General features: G+C 41.2%; 1 protein-coding gene across 5 annotated transcripts in view; it reads right to left on the bottom strand.

Annotated features, from left to right (window-relative positions):
* Window positions 1-4,549: 4,549 nt before the first annotated feature.
* Window positions 4,550-21,900, bottom strand: part of nsd3 (nuclear receptor binding SET domain protein 3) — a 31,983-nt gene continuing 14,632 nt past the window's right edge. For 2 of the 5 annotated variants that reach the window (XM_047160774.2, XM_017489994.3), the window contains exons 14-23: window positions 18,557-18,706; window positions 12,985-13,141; window positions 12,679-12,881; window positions 11,456-11,568; window positions 11,072-11,341; window positions 10,517-10,633; window positions 8,233-8,374; window positions 7,241-7,347; window positions 6,813-7,014; window positions 4,550-6,717 (exon numbers count right to left, since the gene is read on the bottom strand). In XM_047160774.2, coding sequence (XP_047016730.1) covers window positions 6,431-6,717; window positions 6,813-7,014; window positions 7,241-7,347; window positions 8,233-8,374; window positions 10,517-10,633; window positions 11,072-11,341; window positions 11,456-11,568; window positions 12,679-12,881; window positions 12,985-13,141; window positions 18,557-18,706 — 1,748 coding nt within the window. In that variant the 3' untranslated portion in view covers window positions 4,550-6,430. The remainder of the gene's footprint in view (window positions 6,718-6,812; window positions 7,015-7,240; window positions 7,348-8,232; window positions 8,375-10,516; window positions 10,634-11,071; window positions 11,342-11,455; window positions 11,569-12,678; window positions 12,882-12,984; window positions 13,142-18,556; window positions 18,707-21,900) is intronic. The other 3 variants (XM_047160776.2, XM_017489997.3, XM_047160775.2) reach the window with 2 other exon arrangements.

Raw genomic sequence — 21,900 nt, 5'->3', positions numbered from 1 at the left:
AGGAAAGGCAGGAAAAGGGAAAGAAATGAAAAGATAAAGGAAAAGGAAGGGAAAATTTGGGGAAAGAAAGGGAAGGAAATGACAGATGAAAGGCAGGAAAAGGGAAAGGAATGAAAAGAAAGGGGAAGAAGAAAAAGAAAAAAAAAAGACATGGAAGGAAATGACATGAAACGAAAGACAAGAAAAGGTGAAAGGAATAAAATGATAAGGAAAAGAAACGTTAAAGGAAAGGAGAAGGTTCCCTGGGATATATGCTCTAGGTTCCCCCACAACCCTGTGTAGGAGAAGCGATATGGAAAACGGATAGATGGAAGGATGAAAAGAAAAGGAAAGGACAAAAAGGAAAGCAATGCCAATAAAGGGGATGGGAATGAAAAGGAAAGGAAAAGAAAAGATAAAGGGAAAGAAAAAGAAAAGATAAAGGAAAAGAAAGGGAAAAGGAAAAGAAAAGACAAAAAGGGAAGGAAAGAAAGGAGAGACTAGCTTTTTTTTAACATATATAAAATCGCCTTTATTTTCTGTCTTGATGCTTTGGCAATATTGTATGTAAACAATCATGCCAATAAAGTACTTTGAAAGATGGTGAAGCAAAAAAAAATAAAAATAGACGGAGTAAAAAAAATGAGATGGAAAGAAAGAGAATGTTAAGAAGAGTGAGCAGTTTTTCCAGGTCTAGTTGCCGTACAGGTGACTTTACAGATGTATAGATGTACTAATACTGCCTGTAGTCCAGCTGTTCTCTTCACTGTCCATCCACACAAAGACAGCAGCAGTGAACAGAGGACAGTTCTGAAGCAACACTGACACGGTATTTTGTGTGTGTGTGGGTGTGTGTTGGGGGGGGGGGTTCTGAGTGTATCAGGCACAGCAGCACTGCTGGTTCATTAAAGCGTCATGAAACACTAAACTACATTTTCTGAGATTTTAACGGAAGTGTTCGGGTCCGTAAGTTTAAAATCTCGTGTCGCATGTCACAGTTAGCGACTTGGCAATGTACTATAGTACTTTGATGACGTGTCAGTGTCTCATAATTATTCATGAGCCTGCATGTTCTTATCCTATGAGAAGACGCTGTCAGTTTCTTATTCATGACGGCACGTGGTGCTTTCCTACAGATGTAGTAGATGAGAAAGGCGTTCAAATGGGTCGCAAGTGTTTGTTTCAATGGTGTGAGTTCGAGTGTGTTGTCTCGGAAGAGCTATGAGAACTGGAGAAAGGTGGACTTGCTCATGAAAGCAGTTTGCGTCTACACAATATGATCTGATAAGCAGTCCCGAGGACTTTTCCATCCCTTCCAATGAGGCATGTCTCTAATTTTTAACCATAACAGTTTTACTTGCCTTTTGAGCTAATTAAACCACTTAAAAAGGTCCATGGGCCATAGCGTGCAAAACTATACAAGAAGAGTCCTCGTTGAAGGGAACAGCCTTCCCACTTTTATTCGTGAAACGCTCGAGCCTATTAGCTAACTACCATTCCGACACTTCTCCCATTCGCTTTTGTTTTGTTTTCCTCCATAGTTACACCACGGGCTAATGGTTCAAATAGATAGGGCAAAGGACCTGTACTGCTATCCACTGTGTCTCCATTAACCCTGGGGATTCAGGAGGAGAGAAAGCCTCTGCCTCAACAGAGCCCTGCATACTGCTGCCACTGCAAACTTTGTCCATATCCATCTTTACTGTGTGTTCTGAAAGCCTACCCCCTCTTCCTCCCCTGCCACACCCACTCCCCCTCCATTCTTCACACAGCCATCAACGCCCATTTAAACTGCAGTTTTCAAAAACATTGAGAGGTAGACTTAAGCTGAAAGCGGGAAGTTTCATGACCCTTTAACTCCTCATTGTCACTATGGTGGTGTAGAACAGCTCACCAACTGAAGACTAGACGACACACACACCTTGAAACAAAAAGGGAGTTATAATCTCTGATTCACAGCCTAAAGTCAAGTGAGGTGCTTATAAACCATCAACTCTGCTATGCCCATGTACTCTGGGAAGACTAGCTTTGACGGTATACCTAAAAGGGAGAGCCAGAAGGTAACACATGAGGGCACCACGCTAGGACATTAAGCAGCCACTTAATGTGGCCCCGACTTAACCACTGAGACTGTGTCAGAGTCCTGAAAATTAATTGGAAGGCTGTGGAGCTTTGTAAGAAAAAGTTCTGGCCCCTGCTGTAATCTTCATTATTCTAGGTACCACCAAAGAGCCTGCACTGTACTGCAGGCATGGCGAATAATAAAAGACCCAAAAGCTTAGGTACTGAGGTGCGAGACCCTTCAGTACTTTATAAAATACTACTAATTACCGATAATCAATGCAGTATTTTACTAGGAACCAATGCAGTGTGGATAGGATAGGGGTGATGTGGTCCAATTTGAGGATTCTGCCTGCTACAATCTGGACTAACTGGAGCTCGTTCATGCACAGATTGGAACATCCAGACAGCAAGGCATAGTCCGACCTAGAGGCAACAAAATGCATGTAGATGAATAGAGGAAAGAGAAACGAAGAAGAAAAAAAACCCCTAAAAAGGCAGTGTAGTCTCAGTGTTTTTACACATCTTTTCTGAAATAAAGGCAGTTGAACATTGAACAAAAAGAGTTGAACATTCAGTAGAGTTTTTATTGAAGTCGAACCAGGCAAGTCTGAGAGCGAGTAAATCTGTGGAATGTTGTTTCTCTGAATAAATTAGCAATTCTGAAGAACAAAAAAAAAAAAAAAAAAACCCATCTCAAAAGTTGGTCAAATAAAAAAATACAGTAAAAGAAAGTTACAAAAAGAATGTGCCTATACGTTCACAAACATTCAGAAGTAATTTTACAGGCATTCTTTAGACACTACGATATAATGATAGTGGAGTTCTTTACTTTCTACTATGTACAGTTGGACGAGCTTGACGCTGTAACCTCCCAGAACATAATAACACTGTGGCCACAGCCCAGCTCAGGAGCACAGCCCTCTATGAAACTCAGGGAAGCTCGTTCTACCCAGATAATATCATTTACGATACTTTTATTCAGTTGGAGTGTATACTGTGACTCAACGCACGTGGTGAGTTTTACATTAACACTTAAGATTTACACACAACAGAAATAAGTCCAGTAGCAAGATTCCTTAAACAGTCTATGAAAGGAATGTGACACATCCTTAATACGTCAACACAAATGATTTCCCTTGGAGCTGGTGAGATGGCATCATTTTAAAAAATATAAACTTGAACAACATAAAGAACAGGCACAAACATGCACAAGATGATTCGTGACACTTTAGATCACGTATAAAAAAAATGAAATCAGTGAAGTACGGTGCACGAACACTCTTTAAGGAGGTAAATACAAAATGGCTGATATGGCAACAAAGGCTCATATTAAATGTCCAATCAGTAACACTATGCCTTTTAAATCGTTTAGCTCAATTTATATTCATACAAATTCTAGGACTACTGAAAGGCATTCGATCAGAAGGAAACTGAAACAATTCATTTGTATTGAATTAGTGAAAGTCGAAATACAATAAGGGCATACAAAAGTCAAATATTTCATGTCAGGATACCAAACACTTCTACTGTGTTATCGTTTCTCGGAGACTGGAGATCGAGTGCGCTCTGCGCAAACCACATTGCTCACTCATGGAGAAAAGTGCTAATGATAAACAAACAAACGCAAAAAAAAAAAAAAAAAAAAAAAAAAAAAAAGTCGTACCTCATCATTGAAACCGCTCCGCAAAAAAAAAAATAAAAAAATAAAAAAAACACTAAAAAATAAAAATAAAAATCCAGCATGTCACATAGGTGTCATTATTATGAGATAGTAGACTTGTCATAACATGTGCACTGACCTGAACGTCATTGAGGAAACAACAGGAAAAAGATCACAGACAAAAGGAAAACATGAACAAAAGACATTTAAAAAAAAAAAAAGAAAAAAGAAAGAAAGAAAAAGAAAAGCAAAAAAAAAAAAAGAAAAATTGGAAAAAGTGAAAAAAAAAAAAAAAAAAAATAGGTAAAAAAAAAAAAAGTAAGGAAAAATAGGGAGAAAGAAAAACCTAGGGGGAAAAAGTAAGAATACATAGGGGAAAAGAAAAGATAAAAAAGAATTTGAAAATATATATTTTAAAAAAAACAAAGAAGGAAAAAATAGGGAAAACTGAAAAAGAAAGAAAGGGAGGAAAGAAAGTAATTGCAGTGCGTGTTAAAAATAGGGAGAAAGAAAATGGGGAATAGAAATACATGGGACAAATAGAGGAAAAATGGAGAAAATAGAAAGAAAGAAACAGTGTACGTATAATGAGTCTGTTATAGGATAGTAATTACTGTGCTGTTCCTCAGAGCGTAAGTATAAGCAAAACTGCTGCTTGGTCAGATGCAGTAACATAAATCACACAATCATTAGCTGCAAAATCTAATTATTCCAATATTCATTCTGATTATTTCCATGGAAATGTTTAACACTCAAACCTAAATATTTTAGTACAGTATAGGATTTTTAACCCTCCCTCCCCCCACTAAAATATATATAAATCACTGAAATTAAGTTGTTGGAGAAACAGAAACTCTTAAATAATAATTCAGAGATATTTTCCCATAACTCAAAACTGTGACAAATGACACGAACAGCGACGTGCTGGATTTATTTATTTTTTTTTAAAACCCTCTGAGTGTAAACAAACTCGCCATTCTAACTCCAACACCACGAACAAAACCAAAAAGTGCATGAGACGTGAACAGCGCTCCAGATTTCAAGTGTACAGGACAGGGCCACTGCTGGATGCAACACGTTTTCAAAAGCGTTGTTTTGGCAGTGACAGACTTCCATGGTTCTGCAGACTCGAAGAACGTTTGGAATATTAAGGGATTAGATTTAATAACGAGTAGTGGCGAAGTGGGAGGGAAAATGAACCCACACGTCTGGCTAGGTAAGCAGCTCAGCGGGGGTTAATATTTGATATATTAGCAGTAATGATTTATACAAGGGTGCTGAATATTTTACTGTGTGTCGGGATTATCCTGATCTCAGACACTCCAGATGACTAAGTGTTTAGATGGATCACAGCAGCATTCAAATGACCCAGTAGATCCATCTTCTTGGTCCTGGTCCATCTTTAACCAGGTCTAATATCTTTGTATTGTGCAGCCCCGCTGAACACTGAGCCAGGATGCACTGAACGTCTGCCACGATCAACGCTACGGAGTTAATAAAGTATTGAATAGTAATTAAATGTTAAAATACATTTCGGTAACCATCATACAACCCACAGAAAGGCGTTGCTGGTTTTTGCCTTCATCACGTGCTAGAAATTCATTTCAACATGGATGCTCCACTGCAGACCATTTCCAACTGGTTGTGCAATGGTCACAAAAACAGAACGTTTGCAGTTCAATAAGCGTAATGATGATGCGTTGCCATTGGTGCCATTATCAATTCGTTCAAATGAACAACTCCAGACATTGTTACATGCATCAGAATCTTGGGTTGTTAATTCGACTGGGTTATTAAGGTACACTGCGATTACGATACCTTAAAAGTGGTCACTATTGTGTACAAATGAGGCTTTAAAAAAATAAAAATAAAAGAATGTACATTGGCGACATCACTGAAAATTATTATATTTTTAAAAAATAATAAAAAATTAAAAATTCCTTATGGACTGACATTCCTATCGGCACAACAACGGCAGTGTTCAAATCGAAATTTAAGTGCTTGACTATGAAATTAACCGGTCACGACAAGAAATGAGCAAGTGATGGGGGGGTGGGGGGGGGGACAAAGAAAAAGTGGGCACGTATACAATGACATTAAGAATAGTGATATCAAACTCACTAATAATACCAATGAACAATACTGTACACCGTGAGTGGATGTAAACGTAGTCATAAATATATTCGTGATATATATATCTTACAAATCACAAACGCACGGGTATGAATAGGCAGCACGTAACCAAAACCGGAGTCACGGTCCTTTTTTTTCTTTTTTTTCACAACTAGCTGATATTCAGACGTGTACTGAAAATTCTAGTGTAGAGAATCTATGTGTCTCGTATGAATCCTTTCTATTTACACTGAGGTACATCGACTGAAGTTCTCAAGGTGTTGTAGGTACCGGAGAGTGTGTAAAAGATCACGGCTCCGCTCCGAGGATGAATTAGAACCCGGCTTGAAAAAGAAAAGAAAATTGGTAAAGTGACGATTAGTGGGTGCTGTGTGATTCCACATTTCTGGATCTGAAAGAGTGAAGTTGTAAATTGTGACTTTTTTTTTCCCCCCGGCTCAATAAATGATCGCCCTCTGCTGTAGATCTGGAATGGACAACAACCAACTTGAATGTATGATGATTTTGAACTGCACACCGCCCCCTAGCTGCACGGAGGGCCTCAGAATTCCAGTCACCGTGTTGAAGTGTTTCAGTTTAAGAGCTTTGGCTCAGTCACTCAGCCATTTCTCCTTCCTCATCCTCTTCTGCCTCTCTCTCTGCATCCCCATCGTCCTCCTCTTCCCTTTCTGCTTCCTCTTCCTCCTTCACCCTCAGAGCAGTAGGGAGGCTGGGTGCTCGTTCCGGGTCGTGATTGGGACAACAGGGCCGGTTATCCTGGGCGGAAAGCACCAGCTGCCCCGCCTCATGATCCTGGCAGAAAGAGGCGGGGCAAAAGTGGCAGAACACAGAGGCTGGGCGCTGACACACACTGCATTGGTGCCAAGGGCATTCCCAGCGACCTGAACACACACAAACACATGTATGAGTGGAAACAAAAGGTTAACTGAGTCTACTTGGATCAATCACTTGTGTGAATGGTTGTGGCTTAGCATACCATAAGGGGGCGTAGTCAGGTTGAGGCAGAGCAGGTGATAGGCTCTGGGACAATCCTTCCTGTCACACATGACCAGTTCTCCGCCTTCGCCACAGCAGTAGCAGTAATAATCATGACTGCGGCTTTCTGCCTTTAGCTTCCTCTTCCTCACCTTTAGCTTCGAATTCCTCACTTTCTCCTCCTTTTCCAACACCACCGCACTCTGAGGGACAGAAGAAAAAACACACACACACACACAAGTTTGAACAGAGCAGACAGAACGTAAAAAGAAAGGAAGAAAGAAAAAACAAGAAAGCAAAAAAGGGGAGGAGAAATTTAAAACATAGAAAGGTAGCTTTAGCTATTAGTATTCTCTCTACACACACACACAAACTGTTGATACACACACTATACTAACCCCCCCCCCATGTCTGTGTATGTGTCGGTACCTTTGGTCGGACTCCCAAATAGCCGCTGCAGTTCTCAGCTCCGCAGTGACACGTCGTTCTCCCGTTCCCCAAACAGTCCAGGTTATAATTAAATGTTAGTTCAGTGTCTGTCCACACACACACACACACGACTCACAGTTTATAAATGATTCACTTCATTTCAGTTCACTCCACTCAGCCCATCAGCAGTTTACTTCCTCAATTTAAACTTGCATTTCATTTTTCAGGATTCAATTACATTTAAATATTAATGAGCCTACAACGATATAATGCTACAGACAAACATCAGTACCACTACACTACATTTCAGTATCACATGCAGCCCTAGATGCTGAAACCTGTGCAGTTTTCTTAAGCAAGAGAATCGTATTTACCCAGAGTCATATTTTCTTCTTGCTAACATTTAGCTTGATTTGATATTCCAGCCCAGTTAGACCAACCTGCAAACGGTGCCTGCCCGTTATATACTATATAGTGCCACTGCACCCTATTTAGTAAAATGGTAAATGGTCTGCACTTATATAGCGCTTTCTCATTCACCCACTCACATACACACCAATGGGAGCAGAGCTGCTATGCAAGGCGCTAACTTGCCATCGGGAGCAACTTGGGGTTCAGTGTCTTGCCCAAGGACACTTCGGCATGTGGAGTCACGTGGGCCGGGAATCGAACCGCCAACCCTACGATAAGTGGACAACCCGCTCTACCACCTGAGCCCAAATTGAGCTAACTGAAATTTATTTAGTGCACTATACACCCTATAAACTCCATTTGAGACGTAGCCACAGAACACAGTTGTAACGTCGCTTTTAGGGCCAACACTTTGAATTGTTTTCATAAAATTACATTAAAGTAACAGAGCTGAACTTCAAAATTTTAAATACAGGCTTTTTAAAAAATAAATTTTATAAATTTTTTTAAACAAATATTTGAATGCAGTGTGCAGCAGAGACGAGCTTAAGAGAACGTTGGATTAGTGCTTGCTCTCTCACCTGCGGCGATGTCACACAGAGTGAAAAGGCCGATGCGGACGTCTCCGTTCACTGTCCATTTCTGTGTCTCGCAGTTTGGGCTGCAGCTGTGATTCATGAAGCGAGACAAGTTCCCTTTGGGCCCAGCATCAATCACGCGATCCTGAGAGACACACACACACACACACACAAAACACAAATAAACATCTTCCAAACCGATCCAGCATACCAACAGGACGCAGTGCTTACAGTTTTCTCCAAATTACTTTAACGTTGTGGTAATATTAGTATTACAGTGTAATTATTATTAATATTATAATATAATAATATTACTATATTATAATACTATTATAACCATTTTAAGTTTCCAATTCATGGAATCCCATATTTGATTTATTTATATTACACACACATACATACATACATACATATACACACACACACACACACACACACACACACACAGTATCACACAAGTGAGTACATCCCTCACATTTTTGTAAATATTTGATTATATCTTTTCATGTGACAACACTGAAGAAATAACACTTTGTTACAATGTAAAGTAGTGAGTGTACAGCTTGTGTAACAGTGTAAATTTGCTGTCCCCTCAAAATACCTCAACACACAGCCATTAATGTCTAAACCGCTGGCAACAAAAGTGAAAATGTCCAAATTGGGCCCAAAGTGTCAATATTTTGTGTGGCCACCATTATTTTCCAGCACTGCCTTAACCCTCTTGGGCATGGAGTTCACCAGAGCTTCACAGGTTCCACTGGAGTCCTCCTCCACTCCTCCATGACGACATCACGGAGCTGGTGGATGTTAGAGACCTTGTGCTCCTCCACCTTCCGTTTGAGGATGTCCCACAGATGCTCAATAGGGTTTAGGTCTGGAGACATGCTTGGCCAGTCCATCACCTTCACCCTCAGCTTCTTTAGCAAGGCAGTCGTCGTCTTGGAGGTGTGTTTGGGGTTGTTATCATGCTGGAATACTGCCCTGCGGCCCAGTCTCCAAAGGGAGGGGGATCATGCTCTGCTTCAGTATGTCACGGTACATGTTGGCATTCATGGTTCCCTCAATGAACTGTAGCTCCCCAGTGCCGGCAGCACTCATGCAGCCCCAGACCATGACACTCCCACCAGCATGCTTGACTGTAGGCAAGAAACACTTGTCTTTGTACTCCTCACCTGGTTGCCGTCACACACGCTTGACACCATCTGAACCAAATAAGTTTATCTTGGTCTCATCAGAGCACAGGACATGGTTCCAGTAATCCATGTCCTTAGTCTGCTTGTCTTCAGCAAACTGTTTGTGGGCTTTCTTGTGCATCATCTTTAGAAGAGGCTTCCTTCTGGGACGACAGCCATGCAGACCAATTTGAGGCAGTGTGGAGCGTATGGTCTGAGCACTGACAGGCTGACCCCCCACCCCTTCAACCTCTGCCGCAATGCTGGCAGCACTCATGCGTCTATTTCCCAAAGACATCCTCTGGATATGACGCTGAGCATGTGCACTCAGCTTCTTTGGTCGACCATGGCAAGGCCTGTTCTGAGTGGAACCTGTCCTGTTAAACCGCTGTATGGTCTTGGCGACTGTGCTGCAGCTCAGTGTCAGGGTCTTGGCAATCTTCTTATAGCCTAGGCCATCTTTATGTAGAGCAACAACTCTTTTTTCAGATCCTCAGAGAGTTTTTTGCCATGAGGTGCCATGTTGAACTTCCAGTGACCAGTATGAGGGAGTGTGAGAGCGATGACACCAAATTTAACACACCTGCTCCCCATTCACACCTGAGACCTTGTAACACTAACAAGTCACATGACACGGGGGGGGGGGGGGGGGGGGGGGATGGCTAATTGGGCCCTATTTGGACATTCTCACTTAGGGGTGTACTCACTTTTGTTGCCAGCGGTTTAGACATTAATGGCTGTGTGTTGAGTTATTGAGTGTGTTGAGGTGCGTGTTATTTTGAGGGGACAGCAAATTTACACTGTTACACAAGCTGTACACTCACTACTTTACATTGTAGCAAAGTGTCATTTCTTCAGTGTTGTCACATGAAAAGATATAATCAAATATTTACAAAAATGTGAGTGTGTACTCACTTTTGTGAGATACTGTGCGTGTATATACATACATATATATATATACACATACACATACATACATACATACATACATACACACACACATATACATATACATACACACACACACACACTTTGACTAAAAGATGGCCAAGTCCTTACTCACACTTGGACAGATTGAGGACATGGCCAAAGTGGTTCAAATAAAAAAATATCACCTTGGTGAGAGTGAGCATGTAGAAGTTGGTCACATGGTTCTTGTTGGCATGGCTGATTCGCTGTCGACATTCCTCCAGATCGATCAATTCTCCTACGTACTCCATCACAAAATCTCCCTTCAGTTCAAACACAAACACACGCACACACATCAATTTTAACTCGAAAATTACACTTCTGAAACATGACGTCCTGTTTCCAAGACAACTTGGAAACAAAAAGGAACGTGTTAACAGTTGTTGATGAGCCATGACAGGACGAGTGTCTGCTAAATTAAACGGTAGGGGGCATAAGATGTACCGATTTCCCTGGGTGGACATGAGCAGAGCTTAAACCAGTCGCAAATTATCCCCACTCTCGACAGATTAGCACGCTAGCAGTAGTCTGATGCTAAGTACGTAAGTAGAAGATGTTTAGCGTAAACTATTCTGGCCGTGTCATGTCATCAAGTTTGTATTTTGGCTGATCAAACTGAACTTTCCCTGCTCTTGTCCACCCGAGGACGCCCATTACCTGGTGTTATGACCTGCGGAAAGAAATCCGTATTTCTCACTGACCTTTTTGAGGTCCTGTTTGGTTTTAAGGCCCCAGCCGCGCATCTCCGTCTTGATCACTTCCATTTTCGGATATTGGCGTTTGCTGAAGCTCTGGTTGAGGCAGCGCTCGGCGGCGGCACACACCTGCGGGTGACACTCGTACTGCAGCGCCCGGTTCACGCACTCCGATTCTGGCGCGCACGGGTGCTCGTCGTTCGGCTTGCAGTTGCAGCGCGGGATCTCCGACAGGTCGGCCACGCACACCTGCACCTTCCCTACGGGCTTGTTACACTGAGCATGGGAGAAAACGGATACATGTTAAAATACATGTTTAAATGTTTAGAGGAAAACAATTTAAACATGAAAAAACAAATGTGTGTCGCAGAGTGAGATTTTGTGTTGTACCTTGATGAGTTTGTATGGCGGAGGCCGTCGTGAGTTGCGTTCTTGTTCCAGAGCTTCTTTGGTCTCTCGCTGAGATTTCAGCTCCTGAAACCTCTTCGCTGCCTCCTCCAGTGCTACACACACCATATAGATATTATAAGCACTCTTTCCAAGGGCAATGAAAACTGTGTACTACATTGCTGCATTGCAAAATAAATAAATAAATCTAATATACATCATAATCTAATATACATATACACAATAAAGCCTATTTACAGACACATTTACTAAGCTCAAGCTTTAAACTGTCATTTTATTGATCTATACTTCTGCACTCTTCCAGAAATAAAACATGTATGAAGTGGGCAAAAGTTTCTGCCAATCGAATAAGAAAGATTTCTAGCTTGAAATGAGTAAAAATGTCTAGAAATAGTCTTTATAATCTAATACGTTTAAAAGCAATCCAATAAAGAGAAACTTTAGTCCAATTTGCCCAGATCAAATATATCATTACTTGCTAAATTATATATTTTTGCAGTATGTGATGGAATAACGTTGCAAATGTGAAAGAGGGAAGAAAAAAAAATAAATAAATAAAAAAGGAGAGAAAAAATAAATAAATATAAGTATACACTGCACCTAGTACATTGGATACTGACTTATTGGACATTTTTCAATCTATACACGAATGAATCATTTTATCGCCACAAGTCTGTTATAAGATTAGTCAGGACACTCTTGGGTTTCTGTGCATAGAGTATCATGACTATGTTTAGCTGCTGGTGAGCAGGGTGAAACGAAAGGGGAGGGGTGCGAGTCCATTGCTGGCCAAACAATTCATATAATTCGTCTCCTCAGTAACATAGGTTCCGAGATAAAACGGACCACGACTACAAAAGCTTTTTTGATAGTAAACCACAGTGTATAACTGCCACAAACAAATTAGAACAATTAAACCTAGTAGATTGGGTAAAAGAAAAAGAAATACTTGTGGAAAAGCTACAAATTCTTAAAGCCCCTAGTGGCTACTTTCAAATGAGCAGTTAACCTCTACTGTGGAGTGTGACATCACAAATAAATTCAAACGCTGAACACGGGAAGCACCAAAACAGGCGGAAATTCCATTTGTTTTGGCCTCTTTTTGGATAAAATAAAAATAAATAAAATCAATCAATCAATCAAATTCATGTGAAGTGGCAAGTAGACAATTCTCACACCATGAACTCATCACCGTTTATTCATACCTTTTTTAAAAGTCTTGTTTATCCCGATTTGTCCCTCGGCGAAGTTCTTGTCGTTCTCCAAGTACGGGAAAACTCGGCCCTGGTGGATCCAGTAGTAATCGTGCGACCCGAAGAAAAAGACTGGAAAATCCCCGATGTCGTGTTTCAGATTCTGGATGTTGGATGGAACCAGCCGAGGGTTACAGATCTCAGCGGGCCACCATCTACAGAGAAATCACAATCTCATCTTACACTGTACCACCTTGCATCACTCTTTGTGGTTCATGTTCATGTGCGTTCTGCATTTATTTATTTATTTTATTTTACCTGTAGTTGCCCAGCTTGACCCAGACGATCTGTTTGTAGCGGGGTTTCTTTCCCGCTCTGCATTCACTACAAAGCCAAGCTCCCTCGGGCATCTCCATATTTAAACAGGATGGGTGGAAGGAGGCGGGGCATGCCTCGCAGCACAGGAGTCTTCCTCCTACACACACACGCACACGTACATTAAACACACAGGTGCATTACTGTGGGCCAGTCAGCTCCTACTCGCCGGCGGTTGCTAGTCACCAAACCTCACCCAAAAGCAAGTGTGTCTCAAACGCTAAACGTGCTGAGGACCAGCGCGGCACTGCACGGTTGTTTTTAACCGCACCCTCATGTGATAGATGAGGCATCAGCGTAGACTAATCAAGATGTCACGACTAAAGTGACTAAATTTAAAATCAAATTTTATTTTTTTTTTCCCCGCACGCCACGATCATACTCGCTCGTGGCCATGTTCGCGAAATCTGAGCGATGCCCGAAACACGCTCCCTACATCATGCTGCGAACGCAGACTCGTGTAATTAAACAAGACGACTCGCACAATTGGAGTGTCTTGATGGAAGCGAACGAGGGTACGTAAAGACAGACTGAGACGGCAAGACTACCTGGATATTTCAGGGGCCCACTCTCAAGGGTGAGATTTGAGAAATTGAGAGCATTTTTACAGTCAGTTGATTTGAGACACAGCCAGAGCAAATGGATTAGAAGCAGAATAATAAGCGGCATGCGCGCACACACACACACACACACACACACACACACCCCAGCTGCACTTAACACGTCTGCACGTAACAGAAGAGGCAAAACAATTGCAACCCAAACTATTTTGAATGGCAAAAATCTGTCCAGCAAATGACGAGGCCAAAAATAAATAAATAAATAAATAAATGAAAAGTAAAATGCAAAGGATTTACACGCTGCCATCCAAAATAGGTTTGGATTTTAAAAAAATAATAATTTTTTTAAAAAAGGATAAGCTTAAAGCGAATGTTAATAAAAACAAAACCCAAAGTGATTTAAAGAAGGTTTTGTGGTTTGTGTCATGAAAGTGCAGCTCGAGGACTCAAAATAACTACAGGCGACTGAGTTCCCTTACCCCAAATGTAGTCAATCAGCCAGGAAGTCTTTGGTGTCTGAAGTTGTGTACTAGAGCTACGAGGCTAATGCAGGCACCAGTTTAGCATTGTTCAACTGCATAATTAGGTCATCATGCACTCGACTTAAACACTATTTATTTTTTTTAACACTCAGATTGTGGTTTCTGACAGCTTAAAACTTACATAAAACGATGGTTCTAACATCTTGAAGCAGAATCACGTTCTTCCTCACCATTGACATAGGCAAACCTTTGCCAAGCATGTGTTGGAAATTTTTTTTTCTTTTTTTTTTAACATAAAAAATTAAATAAATAAACAAATAAAATTACTCATGCACAGAGCTGGAGCTAAATACATGACTAGATCATAATACACCCATCAGCCATAACATTAAAACCACCTTCCTAATATTGCGTAGGTCCCCCGTGTGCCAGAAAAACGTCTCTGGCCCATCGAGTCATGGACTCTACAAGACCTCTGAAGGTGTGCTGTGGGTATCTAACATGCTAGATAAGACGTTAGAAGCAGATCCTGTAAGCAAGTCCTGTAAGTTGCGAGGTGGGGCCTCCATGGATGGGACTTGTGTGTCCAGCACGTCCCACGGACGCTCGATCGGATTGAGATCTGGAGAATTTGGAGCCCAACACCTTGAACTCTTTGTCATGTTCCTCAAATCATTCCTGAACATTGTTCACAGTGTAGCAGGGTGTATTATCCTGCTGAAAGAGGCCACTGCTATTAGGGAATACTGTTGCCATGAAGGGGTGTACTTGGTCTGCACAATGTTTAGGTAGGTGCTACGTGTCAAAGTAACTTCCACATGAATGCCAGGACCCAAGGTTTCCCAGCAGAATATCGCCCAGAGCATCACTCTGCCTCCGCCGACTCGCCTTCTTCCCATAGTGCATCCTGGTGCCTTCCCTTCCCCAGGTACACGCACCCGGCCGTCCACATGATGCTAAAGAAAACGTGATTCTTCAGATCAGGCCACCTTCCTCCATTGTTCCATGGTCCAATTCTGATGCTCACGTGCCCATTGAAGGAGATTTCGGCGGTGGACAGGGGTCAGCATGTGCACTCTGACTGGTCTGCAGCTACACAGCCCCATATGCAACAAACTGAGATGCACTGTGTGTTCTGAAACCTTTCCATCATAGCCAGCATTAACTTTTTCTGCAGTCTGTGCTACAGTAGCTCTTCTGTAGTATTGGACCAGACAGGCTGGCCTTCACTCCCTACATGCATCAGTGAGTCTTGCGCACCCAGGACCCTGTCACCAGTTCACCGGTCGTCCTTCCTTGGACCACTTTTGTTAGGTACTAACCATTGCATAGCGCAAACACCCCACAAGACCTGCAGTTTTGGAGATGCTCTGATTTAGTCATCTATTCATTAAAATTTTGCCCTTGCCAAAGCTCCTCAGATTCTTACTCTTGCCCATTTTTCCCTGCTTCCAACACATTAACGTCAACAACTGACTGTTCCCTTGCTGCCTAATATATCCCTTCCTTTCACAGGAGCCATTGTAACGAGATTATCAATGTTATTCACTTCACCTCTCAGTGCTTTTAACGTTATGGCTAATCGGTGTAAATGACCTGCTTAAAACTCTGTCCTTTGCCTCAGTTTAGAAGAAAAAAAAAAAAAAAGGTTGGTTGGGTTGATAGAGTTGAACCGCTTTCTCGTTGCAGTTCGACAGTGCTAGAGTTGATTCGGACGTGAGCAGCGACCACGCTGCACAAATGATCGTGGACTGGTTACTTTGTTCGAGTGTAAGTGCAGTGTTCTCACCTGCCTAAAGAACCGTGCTGAGGGGAAATCACCAGGGTTCCAGTCAAACCGATTAAACACTGCATGTGTGAAAGCGTCATTAGACAGTTATTAGGCAGTTCGCACAACACTAAAATGGAGACTAAGCATTCTTAACATACTGTAGCTCCAGTGCAAAACTAAAGCAAATTCACACACCAAATATGCTGGCTACATTTAGAGTTACGTTATTACTTTATCTCCATTTTGGCGTTTTTGTGAATGGATTCGGTCTTTCCCCCAACCCCAATTCTGTGTTAAGCACAGAGTTGGATTCGACAAACAGAATACATTTATTACCGTTTCTTATGTCGGGTAATTTCGGAAACCAAATTGGCAGCCAGCTGCAAGTTAGTCAGTTGCACCAGTTGAACATATTACACCCTAATGCAAATGTAAAGCAGCTTTAACTTCATAAACTGTTCTACGGTAGTATAACAGCATCGTCAAGTAACAGGGTTTTCGTTTTATGCTATTCTTCTAGACTATAGCCTATACAGTGGATATAAAAAGTCTACACACCCCTGTTAAAATGGCAGGATATTTTTTTTTTTTATGTAAATATATGAAACCAAGATAAATCATGTCAGAACCTTTTCCACCTTTATTGTGAAACTTTAATCTATAAATTAAACTGGGAGAGAGAAAAAAAAAAAGAAAAAAAAATCTAGGGGGGTGGGGGTGGGGGGGGGGTTTACAATACCCAGCTTGCACAGGTTTGTGCACCCTTTAATAACTGGGGATGCGTCCGTGTTCAGAAACAACCAATCACATTCAACCTCATGTTAAATACTAATTAGTATACACCTCCCAACAATTAAAGTGACTGATTAACCCCAAATAAAGTACAGCTGTTCCTACAGGATTTTCCTGACATCACCTTGGTAACATCCAACTGGAAAAGCCACAAACAGCCTACAAAGCAGGTACAGGATCTCTGTTTTTTCCAAGGCATTGGATATACCATGGAACACTGTAAAGACAATAAATTGACAAGTGGAGAAAACACGGCACGGCAGCCAAGAGGTCTACAGCAACATTAAAAGAACTGCAGCAATCTCTGGCAAGCGCTGGTTGCTCCATACATGTGACAATAGATAATAATATACACCCAAACAGAAGGAAAACATAAATAAATAAATAAATAAATAAATAAATAAATAAATAAGTAAGTAAGTAAGTAAGTAAGTAAGTAAGTAAGTAAGTAAGTAAGTAAGTAAGTAAGTAAGTCCAGCCAGGGTCCAGACCTAAATCCAATCACAGATCTGCGGGGTGACCTGAAGAGGGCAGTGCACAGGAGATGCCCAGCCAATTTGACAGAGTTAGAATGCTTTTGCATGGACGAATGGCAAAATACTGCTACGTCGGTCAAGATGTTCCAAACTAAAATCTAAAAAGTGCTTCAACTAAGTCTATGTGGTGTGCACACTTACGCAGCCACATTATTGTACATTCTTTATCCACCCCCCCCCAAACTACTATCATGATTTTTCACTTTAATAGGTCAAAATTTTACAATAAAAGGTATAAAAGGTTCTGATGATTTATCTTGCTTTCCTTTTACATCACAGAAACGTGCCATTTTAACAAACTTTTTATATCCACTGTACATATTATAAGTTAGGATATCTTTTCCAGGCTTTAAAATGTTTCTCCAGAGAAGAGCATCTGCTAAACGCTGTAAACATAAATATACATTTACACGACTCGTTTTGGTTTAAAAGAAATGCAGGCGATCACAGAGTCCAAGCTGAGATCAGAGATGCGGTGTTCATTTCCTGTTTATTGTCCGCTGGCGTTACTGATCAGCTGTTTTATAGAGATTTTTACACAATATCTTCATGCATCACGTTATGCGGTCTCGACGCACCTTGAATCTGCGGGAGGATGATGATGATGAAGACGACAGCACTCATTTAACACTCAACTTGTATAGTTTAACACATCACCCTCAACATCCAACTCGATTTCAATTGGTGCTACTGGCCGCTGAATGTTAGACACGCGCGCACGCACGCGCGCACGCACGCACACACACACACACACACACACGGCCTCAGCACTAATCTGCAGAAGCATCTAGCAATTTGTAAGTGTGTATACCAAGCATGTGCTGATATTACATTCCCGTATTATGATAATTGCCTAAACTTTTACCACAGTTTGCAAAATTATCATAATATTATCTACTGTTTTAATGACCCAGGTAAAACATTGCTCCTGCGAGTTTAAAAGGAATCCTAGAGGACAGCTGTCCTTGTGCTGCCTTATGAACAGGATTCACCGTCTCCAAAAAAATTAATAAATAAATAATTACATAATAAACAGCTGCCTACCTCCTCCTCCTCCTAAATGGACTATTTTAAACCGCTAGTGATTTTGATCTAGCACAAGATCACCAATCATCAGCACATGCCTAATATAGCGCACGCTCGAGTCTGCTTATTGCTAAACATCACTAAGCTGTTATAATGCGAGCCGTACGTTATTTTAAGTCCAGCGTTTGCATTAGTAGCTGTAAATTAGAAGAGCTGAAATTAAAAACAACCCCCCGCCCCGCCCCCCCTCAAAAAAAAAAAAAGAAAGAAAAAAAAAAGAAAAAGCAAAGGCGTGAAAAGCGACAAGGTTATTTAAAGAAAAAGGGACGGGAGCGAACGTGAAGTTACCTTTGGCCGGATTCTTTTGGGTAGCTGACGAAGGAGAAGGAATCAGAGGTAATTTCATCAACTCAGCACGATTTGACTCAGTCAGAAGGTAGTGAGACTTAAACGTATAAGAACTTAATACGGTGTCAGTGAGGTCGTGCACTAAGCGTCCTACACGAGACAAACAGGAAAACCCGTGAGCAGTCAATCACACTCCCCATGATTGCAGAGAACACACACACACCAAGCTAAACACCACACACACACACACACACGCACGCACACAGACTCCTGAACAGGATGTAGGGAGTCCTGAAAGAAGAAAACACACATTTTGGAGATTTCAGTGTTGGCTTGGGAATCACTGGTTAAAATGTAAACTGCTGCTGTTGTAAATCTACTGTTTTTTTTTTTGCTATGTTCCATAAATCCCACCAGCATCAAGATCTCAGTATTTTCTTTGTTTTTGTTTCGTGTGAGGCAATATTATTAAAACTGAAAATATAGGCCAAATGTGAGCCAATCGGCAGCACGATAAAGAACCCCAGCCCCCCCGCCACACAATCTTCTCCCAAGCCAACACCCTCCTCATCAGGATTTCTACAGGCACTACAATAAAGAATATCATTACTCATCTGCTATTCATAAGGAGTTACAGTACGACTTGGAAAAGAAAAAGAAAAAAGAAAAAAAAAAAAAAGGAGAGAGAAGAAATTTCTATTCTATGAATCAAAAGGCTGAAGGTGCAATCAGTGATACATGTTGATAGCATTTCAGTGTGATCAATGATGTGATAAAACACTGGTATGATAACACCCCACCCCCTCCCCCTCCTCGTCTCTTAACGTATCGTGTTGCTTTCTTGAGAATCAGTGAATGTTTGCACCTTTTGTAATAGTTGTATACGAGTCCCTAAATTGTCCTCGGTGTGAGAAGATGGCTCTCAACATCACAGAGCCGCTGATGGAAAGAATGCGCAGGACCTGGAGGGTTTTTCTGAAGAACAAATAGGTGCATCCAAATTCATTGTGTCTTGTGGACTGTATGTAAACATCTGTTATGTGAAATAGCGTATTCAGAGCAGAACTAAAGAAAAAAAATAATAAAATGATCCCCCTTATTATTATTTTTAACCACTAACATTTTGCAGCTTCTGCAAGGCGTGCTCAATAATAGAAAAGGATTTGTCTTGCAGATACAAGCTAGCACCTGCAACTCCATATTTACCTGCGTGTATTTATAACTGAATGCATGGCTAGCTGTAAAAAAATAAAATCGTCTCTATAGGTGTATAGCTTGGAGCGCAATGTTTTCATACAACTTTAATATCCGACACGTCTCATGGTTGGAAAGCGGCGGCCATCTTTGGTCATTTAATAACCAGTGCTGTGGCCACATGGTTGCAACTACAGTACCACCCTTAAAATAAACCTTCCACATGAACATCTAGCTAATGTTTACTTAAATCCCTTGAATATTAGGAAATGCTGAGCAACTACAAATCCAACATCCCCGGGCGGGAAACCAATCTATTCTGCCAACAAAATCACCTTCGACACACAGTTAGTAACATGGCGAGTAAAACACTTCGGGATGTGCTGTTACGGGAAAATAATCAGTGCCAGAGTGTTGTAATACTGTTACCACGGTGACCAATCCAAAGCAGATTAGATTCCTATCACAGCACTTCCTGTAGTGTTTAATTCATCGTACACCACAGCAATTCACCGACTATTACTCCGACTATTCATTACTGAATGACTTTTTAATCCATTTATACAGCTTGCCATGTTGCTAAGAGACCAGTGTCCCGAAGACTTTCCCGCGTCGGGAGAACTTACTGGTGCAAAGCGCCGACACTGCGCTTCTACAAACCCGTTCCATAAACGTCTCCTTAACTGAAAACTTCACCAAAATGACGTCACCAACCATCAAAGCTTCTCTGCTAAAAGAAAGCAGTACATTTTCAATTCTTTATTATGAGGTTTAGATTACGTCGAGTGTCCGCCGTAAAGAGAGTTACTACGGAAACGACAAGGCGTTCACGCTAGAGGCACTACGCTCAGAGCTGAGGTGTAGAGAAAATTAAACCACCACCTTTTGTGGAATGATAAACAGGAAGTGATGGCAAGCACTTTTCAACCAGGTGGATTTTAGTGTTTATACATCCTTCTCATCATGACTACTACCAATCTGGAAAATTCTGGATAAAGTCTGGAATTGTGTCAAGTTTTGATCATTTTGAGCTCGTTTACCAGTGTTTTGATAATCATATCGATTCTAACCCTTTAAAATATATATATTTGACCAATACATGGGCCTGTGTGAATAGTATGCTGTGCTTGCAGAAGACAGATTGAATAAATCCTAGTTTTGATGCTGTTTAAAGCTCAACTTTAAAAAACACTGCACACCAATTTCATAAATTCATCAATGATTGCACCTTTACAGCCACCAAACACAAACACACACACGCGCGCACACACACACGAGAAAATGATGCGCATCTGTGCCAGTCACGCTTCGACCTCATTCACACTGAATCAGCGTTTACAGATTAACAAGACACACACGGTCCGACGGCTTATAAACACATAGCACATCTAAAAGGAAGGGGAAAAAATTTTTAAAAATTAGACAAGATTTAAAAAAAAAAAAAGAGGTTAGAAAACTGCATTTTAAAAAGTGGGCTATGGTTAGAAAAGGCACATTTACATCGACAAAGACAACACTGAAGCAAAAGGCCATTAATTAACATATTCACACTGGAGGAGGAACAGTTAGGCCAAAACTTAAATGTATACAATGGCCAGGTTACTCCAACTGTAGTCAATCAGCAAAGTCATCTAACGAGTAAGGAAAAGTCTGGAGTCGTGAAAATGGCATGCCTAAATCGAGGACTAGAAAAACGGACAAAAAGACGTCACCAAGGTAAAAAATTTTTAAAAAAAATACAGTTGTGGCGGCCATCTTGGAGTCCAAGTGCTGTTTGTGGTTGGGCTTTCTCAAAGTGGTATCGCCGTAAGCGGTCGTGTAATGTGTAATGGTTTAGACATGGAGTTAGCACCATGCAAAAACCGGAGACGATAAACATCCATGACGGCTCCAGTGCAAAATGAAAGAATCAAAAGGTCACACGCTAAGCTGATCGACTACAGCTGGGGTAAGGAAGACGTTTCTTTTTTTTCTTCCCCCGACCGAACTGTTGCTGTGACATAAATACATTTCCAATCACGGTGTTAATGTTATTATCAAAGGAAACGCAGGCATTAAACACGTGCAGCAGTAGCGAGTCAGAGTGGAGTGATGATGTTGAGGATGCTTCTCCACTCAACTGAGAGACCTCCCTGTGCTTTAGCAGGTGT

This window comes from Ictalurus punctatus, chromosome 16, assembly GCF_001660625.3.
Source record: "Ictalurus punctatus breed USDA103 chromosome 16, Coco_2.0, whole genome shotgun sequence".
Lineage (NCBI taxonomy): Eukaryota > Metazoa > Chordata > Actinopteri > Siluriformes > Ictaluridae > Ictalurus > Ictalurus punctatus.
The sequence above is the reverse complement of the archived record's forward strand: the minus strand, read 5'-3'. Positions and strand labels throughout refer to the sequence as shown.